At 38.5% G+C, this 17,500-nt stretch overlaps 1 protein-coding gene across 1 annotated transcript in view; it reads left to right on the forward strand.

Annotated features, from left to right (window-relative positions):
* The first annotated feature begins 4,655 nt into the window (after positions 1-4,655).
* The window catches only part of LOC137974861 (transcription elongation factor SPT6-like), a 39,351-nt gene continuing 26,506 nt past the window's right edge, over positions 4,656-17,500 (forward strand). The window contains exons 1-12 of the mRNA XM_068821855.1: positions 4,656-4,950; positions 5,059-5,126; positions 5,620-5,757; positions 6,797-6,875; positions 7,237-7,324; positions 7,943-8,120; positions 8,260-8,346; positions 9,150-9,254; positions 10,694-10,801; positions 12,453-12,542; positions 16,680-16,822; positions 17,230-17,438. Of these exons, the coding sequence (XP_068677956.1) occupies positions 4,758-4,950; positions 5,059-5,126; positions 5,620-5,757; positions 6,797-6,875; positions 7,237-7,324; positions 7,943-8,120; positions 8,260-8,346; positions 9,150-9,254; positions 10,694-10,801; positions 12,453-12,542; positions 16,680-16,822; positions 17,230-17,438 (1,486 nt within the window). The 5' untranslated portion in view covers positions 4,656-4,757. The remainder of the gene's footprint in view (positions 4,951-5,058; positions 5,127-5,619; positions 5,758-6,796; positions 6,876-7,236; positions 7,325-7,942; positions 8,121-8,259; positions 8,347-9,149; positions 9,255-10,693; positions 10,802-12,452; positions 12,543-16,679; positions 16,823-17,229; positions 17,439-17,500) is intronic.

Consider the following 17,500-nt stretch of genomic DNA (forward strand, 5'->3'; position numbering starts at 1 on the left):
AATCGAACACTGATGTCTCGAGAGTTAGTGCTTTGTCAGAATTCATACTGACGTACTAACCCTCGAAACGCCAACTTTCGAATTTCTTTACCTCAGTCCGGAGAAACCCAATTTTTTGGCCACCGACGCAGCACCACAGTTTCTTGAGAGACTAAGTCCCTTTATCCTTTTTAAACATCTGTGCCAGCTTTATCAAACACATGTAGATCCAACCTATACGGCTTTTTAACGTTGTACACAAATCTCTCCTATGGTGAAGCAATTCCTCGTCTTTTTTCGAATGAGTGGCTCATGCAAAGATTGTAAGTTATTCATTCATTTTTCTTAAAGTCAGAGGTAGCATCAAACTATGTCTCCCGACATTCACGGTTGTCAATTTACCACATCAACTCAGTGGGTAAACACGTTTTGTGTAATTGGTTTAACGGTCATCTGCCACACGACCAGCGAGGACTCGCCACGTCATCCGGCTTCAAACTAAAGTCACGCTATAAGAGCTCAGAATATTGATGCCAAAGAGTTATAATTGATCGTCGCACTTACCTGGACAATTTAAGCAATTGTCTCTATTATATATTATAGACACCTGAAAAATTCTGGTGTCCTCAACTGGGATTCGAATCCATGACCTCTGCTGTGCCGGTACAATGCTCTACCAACTGCGCTATGAAGCCACTCAGTTGGGAGCAGGTCCATTTGTTGGCCTTGTGTGTTCAATTCCCCTGAAACCACTCGATGAATGAAATAAATGTGTGCATTTGAAGTGCGGTTTATAGACAAAAGGGAGAATTGATCCTCGCTCCGGCTTAGAAGTCCGTTGAAGCCGTATGTGTCTATAACAGACATTTGCTTAAATTGTCCAGATAATTGCAAGGATCAGTTCTCCCTTTCGTTTATCACTCGTACTTCGTCCTTTGTTGACTACAAATCTCATGCTGTACCCAACATTCTTTCTTCTCGTTTTCTTCCTCTCAAGTTTCTGTACTTTAAATCAGTTGCTGTTCTGATGCATGACATTTCTAGCTACTTATCGCCTCCTAATATTGCTAATTTATTTATTTCTAAAGCAAACATTCATTCATGTAAAACAAGGTCATCTTCAAGAGGTGATTATTTTGTTAAACCCTCAAGACTTGACAAACAAATTAAATCCTTTTCAAGAAGTGGTGTAAAACTTTGCAATAGTTTACCTCGTGAAATTCGCCATCTACCCAAAAACAACTTTAAAATTAAAATCCACAATATCCTACTCCAAGGACTTTCAACAAAATACTGTAGCTTTCTCTAATTGTTCTCTCTTTTATACACGTGTAACCACTGCTCGCCGCGACTAGCTTTTGCTAACTGCGAGCAGTGCATATTGAACATGTATCATACAGTGAAATTCTACAATAAACAATACTAAACAATTCTAATATATATTTCAATGTTGATACTGTGGTCTTGTTCAGCTAGATAGCCAGCTAAATAATGAAATCAGAGTTAATGGTGGCCTAGTGGTGGTAGTTGTCGCGTATATAGTTACGGGTTGGCAAGTTGACTAAATACGAAATGGTCAGTCGATTCGGCTGGCAATCCGAATGGTTCAGCCCCTTCCACAAGAAAGATAAAGAAAGTTTTCCGGTAAGGTGGAATCTCTCAGACGTATTCCTCGGTTTTCATTTCATGGGGAACGACCAAATGACCTACCGCTAGACCCAGTTTTCCCTCCCTTTGACAACTATATATATGATTAGCTTTTCATTTGTGGTTTTTTCCTTTAACAACAGCAAATTTCTCAGTCATAACTATGTAAACGAGTAAATACCCAGAGGTTATTTCACCGTCACCGTCAACGTGTCCTCCATCTCGAATTTATGTTATATGCAGATAAATTTGGACACTGTGTCCCAGGACTTGTGGTAGCAGAGAAAAAAGAGGAAGAAAATCATACCCGTGGATAGGATTTGAACCGGGAGTTTCAACTCTAGAGGAACCGCTTCATTCCGATCACCACTGAAGATCAAGACACCGCTCTTTCAAAAAAAACGATTTACTTATGTCTCTCATAGAATATTATTGGTGAAAAGTAATTAGGCAAAAGGACAAGAATGACAGAATTCATTCATCCTCACTTTCCGTCCTCATAATCACACAGTCAAAAGTATCATTCTTAATAACTTTCACTTACTCCAAAATGATCCCGAGACTAGTAGAATCTTTTCGCAACCTCCACTTATTTCATTCAAACGCGACAAAAACGTAGACAACTTTTTAGTTAGAAGCGCGCTCAAAACTAACGAGCAACCCGGCACTTTCAAATGCGCGCGCTCACGTTGCAAAACTTGTCTTTTCATTGTTAACACTAGCAAGATATCGGAATCTAAGCGATCTGTTAAGATCACTGATCGTTTCACATGTACCTCCGCAAATGCCATTTATTGCATAACCTGTACGTTATGCAAGAAATTATACATTGGCGAGACATGTAGACGACTAGGCGACCGATTCCGTGAACACTTTCACCATCGGGAGAAATGGTGCGACATTTACGCATATCAATGAGCCATTTCAGCGGACTATTCAAGCGTGAGTGCGCGATAAAAGCGTCAAAATAGTAAAGAAAATGGATGTTTAGGGGGCGGTAGACTGACTAAAATCGTCTTTCATGGACGTAAAAATGCAATTTCTTTAACATGATAGAGCGGATTCTTATACTTAAAGGGTTAATATATCATGGTGGCCTATTTTTAAGTGAAATAAAAGAGATTAAGTCGTAGACTTTTTACTTTGAAAATCGGGCTTTTTGCGGTATCGACGGTATGGAAAAAGACCCTTATTAGAGTTACACATCGATTTTCTGCCAAACTAAGGACAAATGTTCAGACGATAGAGCAGATTAGTTAATACACATGTATTACCTACACGTTAATAGCTTTTTCTCGAAATTTGGAGCAGAATAAGTTGTAGACTTTTGCGTTTGAAAATATACGGTTTATGCTTTGAGAAGGATGACAAGGATGCATCTAAGCCAGTCGCAGGTCATTTTAATCTCCCTAACCACTCCAACTACGCATGGCCATCTGCGGGCTTTCCCTACAACAAGGTACAATGGAAAGCCTCAATAATCTGGAACAAAAATGGATCTTCCAAATCGGCACCCTTAATCCTCACGGTATTAACGAACGCTTTTCATTTAACTAATGTATTCGTATTTTTCACGTTGCCTTGTTACCACTAATAGCGTAGCTCCTACTCCACTATAAAAATCACACACAACCCATAATTCCTCGATTCGCTCTGACGAAGGTCTAACGCTCGAAACGTCAGCTTTTAGAATCCCTGTACGGTGGTCAATTTACATTATCAATGCCTTTGATACAACCAAATTTTTGTATACTACTTCCCCACCTACGCAGCACCACAGTTTCTTTAGAAACTACCCCCTCTAAACTAGATTGTTTAGTTTTGTCGTGAACTTTGGTAACCGACCTTTTGCAGTGTTTAATATTGTTTGTTGCCGAGTAATAATAAAGAGGATAGCAACAGTGATCTTTTCACGTCTGAAGATATCATGTTTTCGCGCGAAAGCTCACTTGGTATTTCGTTGGTTTTATGTAACAAATAGCATTATTAAATTAATAGTAAACGTTTAACACTAAACTGACTGCAATTGACAGACAGTGTGGACCGGGATATACCGATCAAGTGTCGACCAAACGACACAAACTGACATGAAAAGGTTACGTTTTTGCAAACTTTGGCCGTAAAGCACTATATTTCAACAGACTTAACTGATAAGAGTGTAAAGTAAAGTGCTTATTTTCTATCCCGTATGAACCATGTGAGCGTTAGCCCTGCTGATGGAAATGGCCCCACACAAGGACAGAGAAAAATCCTGACCAGGGTGGGAATTGAACCCACGACCTTCGGTTAGATCACCGCTGCTCTACCGACTGAGCATACGGGATAGAAAACAAGCAATTCACTTTACACTCTAATCAGTTGAGTATACTACACACGGCCGAGCGTCGGTCTATATATATCGATCAATATATCGATCAATGCGTCGACCGACACGTCGCTCCAGACAACGGTGACGTGACAATCTAATGTGGGTCTAATATTGACTGATACGCGACCGGCATTGCAAGCGACGGTCGACCGCGCGTTGGCCGAGACTCAGTCGATAGGCGGACATGTCGGCCGATACTCGGTCGACGGGTGCCTTTAGTACACATGATCCAATAAATTAACATTCCCATGTTCGAGTCTATGTCTATACACTTGGGTTGTCTTTTCAAACAAATATGACAATTTCCCACGTTTCCTGGGACACTGTGTCCAAAATTAACGAAAATAGTCAATTCAGAGCAAATTAGCAATTGTATATATCAGATAAATTCGGGGTGGAGGATGGTTTGGTCACTGTTGTTGCCAGTGGAAATGTATGGAAATGTATAAAAGCTCATATTATTGTAATAAATCCACAGAAGCTAGATGTTGTGGCTTCAGCTCTTGTGGCCGAAGACGGAGAATTTTTTTAGGGGTTTGGCGATGGACCTTTAATTGAGCGTTATCTTACTGTACAGTCATCACAAGTGCGATAATTGCATGCTTGTGGTTACTGCAAGCTGCTGTATACAGAAGAAGACTGGTGACTAGGCTTCAGTCTCGTTCCCCTCGCCAGAGTCAGTCGGCCATTTTGTGAATTTTGTGTTCTTGTGTCTTCCCTCGTTTCTACTTCACTTGTCTTCTGCCTTCCATTCTTTCCCGTTATGTCAAATTTCGGTGACAGTGAAGCGGAGGAAGACTCACTGGACGAAAGTCTTTCGAATAAAAGCGAGGACGACGAAGAAGAAGAGGAAGAGAAAGATGATGCTAACGACATTATAAACGACGAAGAAGAAGAAAGTGGAGGCGAAGAAGAGGAAGCCCATCATGGGCACCATCACAAAAGACCTAGAAAGGGTACTAAGACGGGTTAAAGTGTAATTAAAAATCTCTTGCTCAGAACCATTGTTTGTAGAAGCGTGTTGTTCTTGCTCAGCTGATTCGAAGGTTCAATCATTATTTCAGATGAAGATGAACTGGATGAAGAAGATTTGTCTTTGATAGAAGAAAACTTGGGCATCCGTTTACAACGGGTGAGCATTGATATTCTCTCAAATATTTTCATTTTCAATTAATCTTTTCATTTAGCCGTATTATTTGTCAGTTAGTTTGACTGGGCCATCGAGGGATCCGTCGGATTCGATTGATATAGAAATGAGACTGTTCACTTTCAAATATTTTTTTGGAGATTTTTTTCGAGAACGCCTTGTCTTATTTTGCAGAAAAAGGCCAAGTTTGTCAAGTTTCCATCCACTTGCAACCTCTTTATCCTTACCTGTACATTCATGTATTTAGCTAGACAATAAATGCTTTACATGTAAATATACAAATATGGTTCCAAACGAAGAAAATATCGTGATAGAGTATACATTGTACATGTATTTGAAACTTCATCTTCACTGTCACTTAGAAAGAAATTGTGTTACATTTTGGTGTCTATTTATTTTAAAATGTTTGTTAGTCATAGAAGAAAAGCTAACCTATCATGACACTGTGCACTTTAATTTTGTCTTCACGGTTATCCAGAAGAAGCCTCGCTTGAAAAAGGTCAAGTTGTTGGACTCGGACGATGATGAGGAGGACCAAGGAGCAGGAAATTCTGCTGCGACTGACAGAGAAGCAATTGCTAATGAGCTATTTGAGGGTGCCGAAGATAGTGCCGAGGTAATTTAAAGACTAAAAAGCCTTATGGAGGGGCCCTTATAAAAGTTGCCCCTGCATTGTAACCCAAGGAGATGCATATTTATGACAGTCAAATTGGCAGCACCTAAGCTCAAATATTTTGGGTCAATAAAATGAATATTTACACCAATGGCATGCATAAGTTTTTTTGCATCAAAATGTTTCTTTTAATTTGACAATGATTATTGTCACCCAAGTTTTATAAATAATAATTAAAGCCAGCTTTCAGTTGAAAAACACAAAATTACTGCGATTTTCATAATTCTGCGGAATCTTACCTTGAAGTGTTAAGTGCCAAACTGCATTTTTGCTTCCATCAATAAATTTCCGAACAGAGCTGGGAAGATCGACTCCGCTTCTGGACAGGGAAGTGGAGTTTTTGTTCAGTTCACTGCTTGAACACCATTATGATACAGTGTATGTTTATAGAAATTCTTCAGTAAAAAGATTCGTACAGATTCCATCGCTTTCCATCGGCGTCGAGTTTGAATATGTTAATTAATGTACCATGGGAACCAAAGATGCTGATTGGAGGGTTAGTCACGCATCAATTGATTTTGTCATCTGTGGTTGGTGTCGGAACTTTGATTGATGGAAGCCAAAACGCAGTTGGGCTGTTGACACTTGAAGGTGAATTCTGCAGAATTATGAGAAACACAGTAATGCATAATTATGAGTCTGTGAAGTAAAATAATGAATGAATCCATGCCTATCATTTCCTCAGTTGTGAGTCAAATGACTGGGTTCTTTTTTAGTATTTTACGTCTACCTTGCAGCTCATAAAAAGCAAAATGACGAGGGAAAAAATATTACAAGATGTAGTTAAAAGTGGAAACATTAAATTTTATTTCAGTAACAAAAACCTTTGAGGTTTATAGGTGCAGTTCAGCAATGCAGCCAAACAGCAAATGGACATTAGGACGCCAGCACAGCTGCCTTAACATCGCAGTGAAAAACTCTATATTGAGTTTACTGTATTAATAGGCCTAGGAAGTTAAGAACAGTATATTATTTTCCCTAGGTTTCCTCTGAGCCCCCAGTTCAGCCACAGGTAGACGACACTTACGCAGACATTGATGAATCTGAGGAATCAGAAGAAGGTACAAATGGTATTCTTTCAACAGTAATGTACTATTGTGTGGTCTGACTAAGACCATTTTTAGTATCTTAGTCAAGTGAACAAAAGATAGTGAATTATACAGAATTTAAACATGATTAAGTTCAGGATCAAGAACTTTAATGTTAGGGAAGATGAGTTTTCATTTCCATCATGGAATCTTTGTCAAGTGATGGAATTAATTAGCATGCAATTATGCATGCATCAAATATGAGAAATGCAAGAATTACAAGTACTCAATATCATACAAACAATATATACACATCTCATTACAGTTTGTTTTATCTCTGAACTGATGCCTTTCCTGCTTTCCTATTTACAGTTTCTTGAACAATTTTTTTTAGATGTGGATGACTTTATTGTTGATGATGATGGAAATCCTATCAAACATGTGAAGAAAAAAAGGCGAATTCCAGGAACTGTGCAAGATTCGTAAGTGTTGCCACTGGGAATAAGCTCTTTTTAACCCATTGACTCCTGATCTGCCCCCATTGACACCTGAAGTAAAAATGAATACTGTGGCATTAGACAGAGTAAATATCTATTAAGTCTCACTCCCAGGGGTCAATGGGTTGATAGTGGAACAACAGCACATGTTACATTATTGTTTGGAGATGTGATTAATTAATTTATGGCAGAATATTAAATTGCTGCCAAAATTGTGTCTCAGCAGTTTAGGTACACGTTAATGGTGTCTCATTCCTTCAATAAAAATAATGCTGATGATGGGCATTCCACACTTTAAAAAATACATGTATATGTACAGTGTATATAAATAAATAATATGTAAATAATAAGAATGCACTATACCATGTTGTTAGAGCAGAAAAACAGTTTATTCCAATCAGTAGCCTGCCAGCAGGCTCTCTTTGTGGTTGGAGAGAGAGAAAGAGAGTTCTCCTTCTGTCACTCTCACTGTGAAGAGAGAAAGAGCCTGCTTGCAAGCTGATCAACTAGAGAAAATTGGACTTACATGGACTTTAAATGGGTTTTGTTAAAACTTGCACTTGTAATTAGTGGATTTTGTCCAATTTTTTTTTTTTTAAATAGAGCCCTCATGGAAGCTCAAGATATCTTTGGCCTGGATTTTGATTTTGATGAATTTGAGAAGTATGGCAGAGAGGACTACTCATCTGGTGAAGATGAAGACGAGTATTTAGAAGAGGATGATGAAGATGGTGTACTCCGAAGGCAAAAGAAAAAATCCTCCAAGAAATCCATTTACGAGGTAGGGGCATAACATTCATGTACTGTACTTCTTCTGTTTGCCTTGGTCAAAATCATTAATTCAGCTTATGTAGAGAAGTCCACCATTGTTGATTTCATGACAAAAGATGCCTCTTCACCTTATCTTCATTAACATGTAGGTTTTTGAACCAAGTGAGCTTGAGAAAGGAATGTTGACAACTAAAGATAATGAGGTCAGAACTGCAGATGTACCAGAAAGGTTTCAGGTGAGAATTTTAAAAAAGAGATTAAAAAAAAATTCCAATAAAAAAAATAACTTTAAACAATAGAAAATATCCTGTACATGGAGCATGTTTATCATGTTGTTATTTTATGGCTGCAGTTTATTATCTCCATTTTTACATGTTGCCACCCAGTATCTGTTGTTTTGCGCAAGTTCGTATACTGCAGACACTCTCTATCCAGCTAAAATTGCATTCATAACTGCAAGGATCATAGCTTCATTTGATTTCACATCTGCAGTTCAATGTAATGATTCATTTCATCTATCATTGCATTGTTGATTCTTTCATCACAGGAACATTAGAACCCACAAATTACTAGCACCCAATGTCAGTGGCTTAATAATTCATAGCTCGGTTGGTCAGATCGTCGCACTGGTATCGTGAGGTCATGGGTTCAAACCCCATTGAAGTCCTGAGTTTTTCAGGCTTCTCTACGCAGTTGCTAAAATTGCGTTCATAACTGCGAGGATCATAGCTTCACTTGATATTATGTCACACTTGCAAAAACTCATATAAATGAATGAATAAAGTAAGGAACCTACAGTGTACATTAATAAGGAACATACATTTAAGAATGTAGAATATGTAATTATATAAATTTATTTCTCACTCTGCCCACCTAGATTAGCATTTGCTCTGGAGTAAGAGTGATTCTTTTGAAATAATAAACTTGAAATTTGAAATTTGATCATGGTTAATTTTGGTTTGAAGCATGTGATCACCAATCAGCTTGTTTTAGTTAAATTGGATGTTCATTGAACAAGTTGCTGACTTTTTACTGACAGGTGCGTGACTTTCCAGTTAAATCAACTGAAGAGGGGGAACTTGATGATGAGGCTGATTGGATTTACCGTCATGCCTTTTTGGAAATGCCGATATCGCAGCAACAGGTTGGAATCAGTACGCAGCAAGGCTGCTGCCTAAGAAAATTTCCGGGAGCCCTTTGGGCTTCCAACATTAAAAGTTAGTAGCCTGGTCATTTGTTCAAGAGCCCAGAATGAATTTATTCCAGCTGGGATCAAATTTACAAGAAAGTGAGGATGAATCAAGCATGGCGTCCATTTGGGCTACTTGTTCAGAAATTTGGTTGCCCGCGCTCGCAAATAACGCGCCCCAGGCGACTGGGCGACCGTTAGGCAGCAGCCTTGTTCAGGAATGATAACTTTTGTCTTGCCTTGTGAAGTTTCAGTAGAACCATAATTGGACAGTATTAGTAGCCCTTGTGTTACAGTAGAGCACATGGTTCAGTCTTTATATCAATTTCAGAGTTACTCTAGGGTTTTCAGCCTTAACCCATTCACTTCTCAGGTGCCCGAGGACTCCTCCACTTCACAAGTAAAATCGTCTGGTGTTAGACAGAGTGAAGTCTTGTTCCCAGGAGTGAATAGGTTAATTGTTGTATTGACATCAAGAACTTTTAAGTTATAAAACAGTGGTGAAACCATAATACATGTACAATGTAGTACCTTCAACATTCAACATGGCACCCCCAGACAATTCCAAATTTTTAGAATAAAATAGAAATTTAATGCTGGTAAGCAAGTACAAATGTACTGGGAAGAGCCTTTAAGGCGAATGAGACTTCCCATCACGTGATCGACTTACCTGGCTCTCCGGTTCAATACCATTATATGAGCTTTCTCGGTTTGACATTTTCATACATGTAGCTCAGTTCTTTATTTTTTCTGTTCAGCAATTTTATCCCTTCCTCCCTATTTTAATAGTCCTCTTTAATAAAATTTGGGTGTGCTATTACTGCCTGCAGCACCCCTTCAGCCCTGTGCTGAAGCCCCGTTAGGGAGAGGGCATATTGTTACTTCATTGGACTGGGTTCACTTGGCCCCAGGACATTATGCCAGCAACTACATGTATGCCTGCCTTGCAATACAGGCATGAGGCACCCCCTTGGCTAGTTGCCGAGGCCCCGAGCCGGTGGTCCGTAGAGGTGGTGGATTTATCCCTCAACTCACTAGCACATTCCCTGCCCTTCGTTTATGCCCAAATTGTGTCTATTGTCTTTCACTGCACACCAAAGCATTAATAATGTGCAAAACACATTTTCTCTGACACAAATGCATCCTTTGAAGAATAATATTTTCTTGTTAACTATTGATTTCCCGTGTTTTGTTGTCTGTTTGGAGTTTGTCTTTAAAACTCTGGGATTGGCTTGACAAAGATTTAAATTTTCAGTCTCCCTTGCCACAGTCAGGTGCTCAATCATTACAGTGTATCTACACGAAACCAGTAAAAGAACAATTTATTATAATTCATTTGTGTGCTTTTTGTGGACTATGTGGTTATTAGTTACTTTGATATTTCACTATTCTAGGATATCCTTGATGGCGACATGCACTCTCGTTCCAAACCAATCAAGCCTTACTCTGCCGTCAGTAAGATAAGAGAGGCATTAAACTTGATGAGAAACCAGCTCTTTGAGGTTTGTTGACTGGGTTAATGTAAACATCATTCTTAATTACAGTAATTTCAAAAAAAGGTCCTGTTGCAGTTGCTAAATGTACAGTTCCTGCAAACTTCCTGCAGATTCCTTTTGGGTAGAAGATGTGGTCTTCCTGCATTTCACCATAATGACGATGTCATAACCGTGACGTGACGTGATGGTATGGCGGTCGGCCGAAGATTTCTTTGCTCCACCAATTATTTCTTGTTTGTTTATGTCTTCCTTCACTTATACAAGGTTTCTTTTACTTCATACAGCCAAATTAATATGGATTAGATTACAGAATTTCTGTTCGTGGGTACCTTCAAAGTCCAAAGTGAAATAATTATCTCCTTTATAACTTGGACCTTTCAAGCATGTGGAAGGAGATACCTATCCGCTCACATTCCATTCTATTCAAACCACAAGGCCAGTTTTACTCTAACAAAAATTGCAATTAGCGGAGACATTGAACTTAATCCAGGTCCTGCTATTAACAGCAAGATTATTACATTGTGCTCCGTGTGACAAAAGAATGTCCGCAGCAATACCCGAGCTATTGAATGAGATGTGTGTAAACATTGGTGTCACATCAAAATGGCGAAATTTCGCTGACTCTAGAAGCTATGTCAGCTATTATTAAGAACAATGATAACATAAAGCGATACCAACTTAAGAAAAAAAGAAAATTGATGTCCCTCATTTTAACACCAACTATATTATGAGGAACACTGTAACTTGAAGAGGGGCAATAGTTTGGAAAATGTTGGTTCCCCAACTTAATGTTAAGAAATATGCAATCATGGCAAGACAGTCAAAGGCTCTGCTACACCTAGATTTCGACTGTATCTCCCCTCAAACATTAAACAGAAGGGAGGGAGATTGTAAGTATGATTAGTGTTAATAATTAGCCAATACCAGAGTACCACCTTATATTTTAGAATGTTAAGCTTTTATCATATTTTAGACTTGTAAGATATTTTGCTAGTATTTTAAATGGCAAGTAGCTATATGATTTTAGCTGATGTATATCCTATTTATTTATTTTCTAATTGATTAAGTTATTTTACCTAATTATTCAGACACGACCCCACAAGAAAAGCATTGCTTTAAATACTTATCGTGTATAAATAAAGATTATTTCTATAGATTATTGATTGATCACATCGTAATGATGGCCATGATGAGAAATAAAGAATTATTTAAAAATTGCTACAGTGTACCTCTATTTAGCATGATACCTCTCTACTACAGTAACTATAATTTTTCAAAGGAATGAAAGTTTGAGCTCATCAGTTTCTGTTTTGGTGAACCCTTTTGCCGTGTTAAATAGGCACCTGTTTTCTGTGCCTACGTGTACCATATCAGTGCAAATTGCATTTGAATTATTGTTTCATTAATTCAAGGAAAGTCTCATGTAAGGGGTTTGGGTGTATTTTCTTGCATATGCTAAATGTTCATTTCATTATTAATTTTTATATGTACAAACAGAATATTCACTTATTGAAGCTAGCCATCTCAAGGTGTACATTGCACAAACAATACTTTGTTGTCTCCAGCAATTATAGCATTTCCACATTTTGAGGGTCTACTTGTCAATAAAGAAGCTGTCTGCAATATGTTTGACTGACAGCTATGTCCATTTTTGCAGGTGCCATTTATCGCCAATTACAGAAAGGAGTACATTGAACCTGAACTGAATATTGATGACTTGTGGAAAGTGTGGGCATGGGATGAGAAGGTTAGCTGTCAGATTATTATTGTTAAATGCTGGCCAGGGGTGGGTAATTATCACAGTAATTTGTGATGTCTTAGAACAGTTTTTGTGGCTGGGCACCCCATAGGATATCTAAAGGTGTCAAACTGGGTGCAATATCATTGGTTATGGATACATAATTATTATTCGGAAGTAACTTATTCCTTGACAATGGTCAGGTGTGTGTCCAGATGTTGAGCCATGGCCTTCTTCTTATCTACATGTAGAACACTACAAGGCTGCTGCCTAAGAAAATTTTCTGGGAGCTCTTTGGGCTCCCAACATTAAAAGTTAGTAGCCAGAGTCATTTTTTTTTCAAGAGCCCAGAGTTTAAATTAACCCAGCACCACCTCCCCCCCATCCCCCCCAAAGTCAAGTGGTCTGCCTCAGCTTAGTTATAATTATTATACGGAAGATATAAGTGTGCCACTGGTGTATAGCTTATGACCGTAAACGTTGTAATAATTACAACAATACAAAGTGAATAAGAGCAATCCCATAATTTTCCAATTTAATTAAACTCTGTTGATCTTCAAGATCAATAATTCTTGATCCTGTCCGTCACCCATCAACATTCCATAGTACAAGTGTACAATGTAATTCAGAAAATAATTTACCACCTTTTGGTTTATTTGTTTATTCGCTTGCATGTCTTAAGTGCACAAAGATCCAGGTATTTGGGATTAGGGAAGTATCTTAAAATAACTGAGGAGAAAGTGCTGCCTTTGTAATTTCATCTGCAAATGGCCGGGATTCAAACCTGCAACATCCCACATGACAGCCCGTTGCTCAACCAACTGAGCCACCGGTGTGCGGTTAATTATTGTATCATTCAAATGACTATGTAATCCTACCTTACTTGTGTTCTGAATGACGACATGAGTTGCAAAAAGTATTGGTTATCTGTTGCAAGAGCTCCAATGCTGCCACCAGGAAAAAAACCAAGTAAACCTTCAGCAGTTAATGCAGGAAAAAGGAGGTTTTCACATGCAGCACATTAAAATTTTTGTACTTACAATAGTGCAGAAAAAAAAGTGATTATTTTCTTTCAGTATTTAATTTAAGGTTAAGGAATCACATTACAATAATAATTATTTTACCACGTTTTACTAGTAAAGTCTCTTGAGAGCTGATGGGATAAATACCGGTATGTTTCCTTTGTCACGTAACTTTCCGCAAGTTAACGCGCACCAATTTAACTGCCTTTGCGTGCATAAATGTAAACAGAGGAAATGTGTGGACATAGCATTTCGATATTTGGGAATCACATTGCAACTCAGTCTCTGTGCACTACCAGGAGTAACGGAAGGAAAGCCCTTAATTAATTAAGCCTGGTTTTCACTAGTGATGCAAACACAAGCGCAAGCATAAGAGCTCCTATTTCACCATGAAAATGGGGTTGACGCAAGCATAAGTACAAGGACAAGAACAAGGAGTCAAAATTTTTCGTTTTCCTTGTGCTTGCGCTTATGCTGGCATTTGCTTCAGTTGTTTGAAAACAAAACGCAGAATAATCACAAGGCAATTTGCTATATCTGCACAATTAAAGTACTTGTTCCAGATTCTCCGCATCTGGGCATTTGAGCAAAATGGCGGATGCTGTAGTTGTTATGTAATGCTTATGTCGACGTTCGTTGTCACTAGCATAAGCTACTTATGCTTGTGCTTGCATGGCTAGTGAAAACCAGGCTTAAGCAATATTGAACATGTTGACAAGTTGAAGAGTCATTTATTTGTGGAATTTGCTCACCTGCTGTTCTCTCGAACCATAATTATCACTTTTTTTTCATCGTTTATTCTCCAGCTGGCATCAAATTCACAAGAAAGTGAGGATAAATCACCTTGTGATAAGTTAGGTGCCCGTTTGGGCTACTTGTTCAGAAATTTGGTCGCCCATGCTTACAAAGAAGGCGCCCTGGGCGATCGGGCGACTGTTAGGCAGCAGCCTTGCACTATAATTATTTTTTTTATGAAACATAACCATGAATTGTTGTTAAAGTGGCCTTTAAAATAATCTCTTATCAAAACAGAGTAGAGAACCAACCATTTTAACAACATACATACATTCATACATACATACTTAATTGACCACTCCCCATAGGGGCTTTTCAGGGTCAATGAAACACAATGAACAAAATGAGCGAAAAGAACAACAACTGATAAGAATCCCAACTGGCCGAAGGCAAACCAGTTGGCTATTTACAAGTGCAGCAGAGAAGTTGAACTAAAGATGACCAGGAACAAATCCAACAAGTGGTCAGACTGGGTCTTGAACTCAGGAGCTCTGGATCTCAAGGCAAGCATCCTAACCACCAGGCCACGCTGCCTCCTTCATCTCTCTCTCTCTCTCTCTCTAACTGCTTATCCTTATGGACCTTGTACCTTCGACCGCTCAGCGGAAACGATTTCTGTCAAGTGCCCATCTTCCAGCTTCTGTTATTGTCCTGTCAAGAGCATCTCGAACGTCCCTTTCCCACTGCCTTCTTGGTCTTCCTCTTTTCCACCCTATCTTCCCTCCAAGATGATTTTTCCCAAGCCCTCGCTTCTTTTCGGATAAACAAAAAAACTTCAGCTTTTGTTTCCTTACAAAGTTGTCTAACTATTGATCTTTGAGTTCATCCCCAATCGACTTATTTGTTTGCTGTTCCGTCCGTGAAATCTTTAGAGTTTTTCTGTAACATTTCATTTCAAAAGTGGTAACTATTTTTAACATTGTTTTTCCAAGTGTCAACGCTTCAAAGCCATATGCAGCTATAGGGAAAATGTACCCGGTATGCTCCAACAATAATTCTTAATTTGGTTTACGGATCTTGACCGTTCCCCAAAATTTTAGTTCCGACAGTTTGTTTGTTGCCATTGCGAGCCTCCTTCTTATTTCCTCTGTTCCATCTCCATCTCCAGATACTGTAGATTCCAAATAGACATATTTAGGAACACATTCCAAGGTTTCACTATAATTATATATAAACTTTTATTTCTAGATCTTCCTTTGATTTGTCGGTCTTCATGAGCTTTGTCTTTTTTGCATTTAACTTTAAGCTTTTCTCACTACTCTGCTTATCTACTGATTCAACTAGATGTGATAATCTGCTCATACCATGGGGCAACAAGATGATATCATCTGTGTAACACAAATCTCTGATTTTGTGGCCGTGGATATTCAGCTTGTTGAAATGAACTGTTTTCCCATCTTCGCCAACTTCTCTCATGATGTCTTCTGTATAAATATTGAACAAATACAGTGACAAGTTACATCCCTGTCTGTCCTTCATCTATGTCCCTCCAAAGAGGTATAGATTTTACTTTGTCTAACACGAGACACTTTTACTCGTCAATACGAGCCACTTCAGGGATGAATGGGATAACCCATGTAGAAAGATGGGGCAGGTTCTGGGAGTCTTACATGTACACAAGATAAATTACATGTACAGTCGACTCCCGATAACTCGAACCTTCAAGGGAAATTGAAAAAGGTTCAAGTTGTCAGGAGTTTGAGTTGTCAGTAAGGAGTAAAGAGTTAAGCAGCAACCCTTTATGAAGATACAGCCACTGAAGTTAAATGTATGCCAAACTAAGGATAACATGCAAAAAAGGACAAAGATTACAGGGCTGGTTCAAAATAAATTAAATGTTTTGGACTACAGTACACTGTTTGTTTTGATTCGTCATGTACTGACAGATGTGGTTCGAGTTCTCAAAGGCTAAAATATGTAAAAAAAAATATATGTATAATAAATATAGAGAGAATGACCTGAAGGGAAACGAAAGTTGCTTGAAGTTAGTGGAAGGTTCGAGTTATTGAGAGTTTGAGTAACCGAGGGTAAAGTTGCAGTAAAATGTACAAGTGTATAATGGAAATCCAGGGGAAATCGATTTTGGTTTGAGTTAGTGAGGGTTCAAGTTATCGGGAATCGACTGTACTTCCAATACTATGCCTCTGCTACCAAAAGGTGTACTTTTTCATTTTAAATTTTGACTGAATGCTTCTTGATTTAGTAATAATTATTAGTGTTTTCTCAATTTTGAGGAGACACAATATTAAAAGCTATCACATCTTTAACCCTAACATGGTACAGAAATTTGAATGACTTTCTTAATGTGTAATTACTGTGCATTTGATAGTGGAGCCAGTTGCGAACCCGTAAGGAGAACCTCCATCGCTTGTTCCAAGAGATGCAGGATTATCAGTTCAACAATATCCAAGAGAGTGGTGACAAACCTCTTGATGATGACACTAGGATTTTGCAGGCTGAAGATGTAGACAGGTAACAAATAACGTGCTCCCATAGAGTGGTTTTCAATTGAGTGTCGAAAGTAATTAGCGAATTACTTAAATTGGTTTTGCATTACTTCACTCAATGATTGGTTCTAAGTTCTCACGCCACTTTTTCAACCAATCAGAAGTGAAACCGAAACCGGTTGTGGCTTGCGCATGCACATTTTCCCACACTTTGTGTCGGCTACGTGTAATTACTTCGAGTTGTGATTGGTTTAGTGGATTGTCTCCGTCCTTTTTGATTGGCCAAAGTAATTCCGCTTCTTTCATGCTTTAACCAGCAGGAAACTCTAATAATTATGGCTTTTTAAAGCACATTTTTATCATACTTGAAACTGTGCTTGTAATATTCATAAAATAAAGCATAATACTAATAGGAGTGATCTTTCTTGTTAGGCTGGATGGAGTGGAAAGCATGGAGCAACTCAAAGATGTGTACAGCCATTTCATGCTGTACTACAGAAATGACATTCCTGCCATGTGGGAAGCAAAGAGAAAAACAAAACAAGCTAACGAAGACACAGCTGATGGGCAATCAAACACTACTCCGCCTAAACAGAAAATGCCAGCCAAACGTGATCTGTATACCATTTGTAGACATGCAGGTACATACATTTTAACATGCATTAAAATGAAATTGAATTAACAGTTAGATATAAGACCTCTT

The sequence above is a fragment of the Montipora foliosa genome, chromosome 11 (assembly GCF_036669935.1).
Source record: "Montipora foliosa isolate CH-2021 chromosome 11, ASM3666993v2, whole genome shotgun sequence".
NCBI lineage: Eukaryota > Metazoa > Cnidaria > Anthozoa > Scleractinia > Acroporidae > Montipora > Montipora foliosa.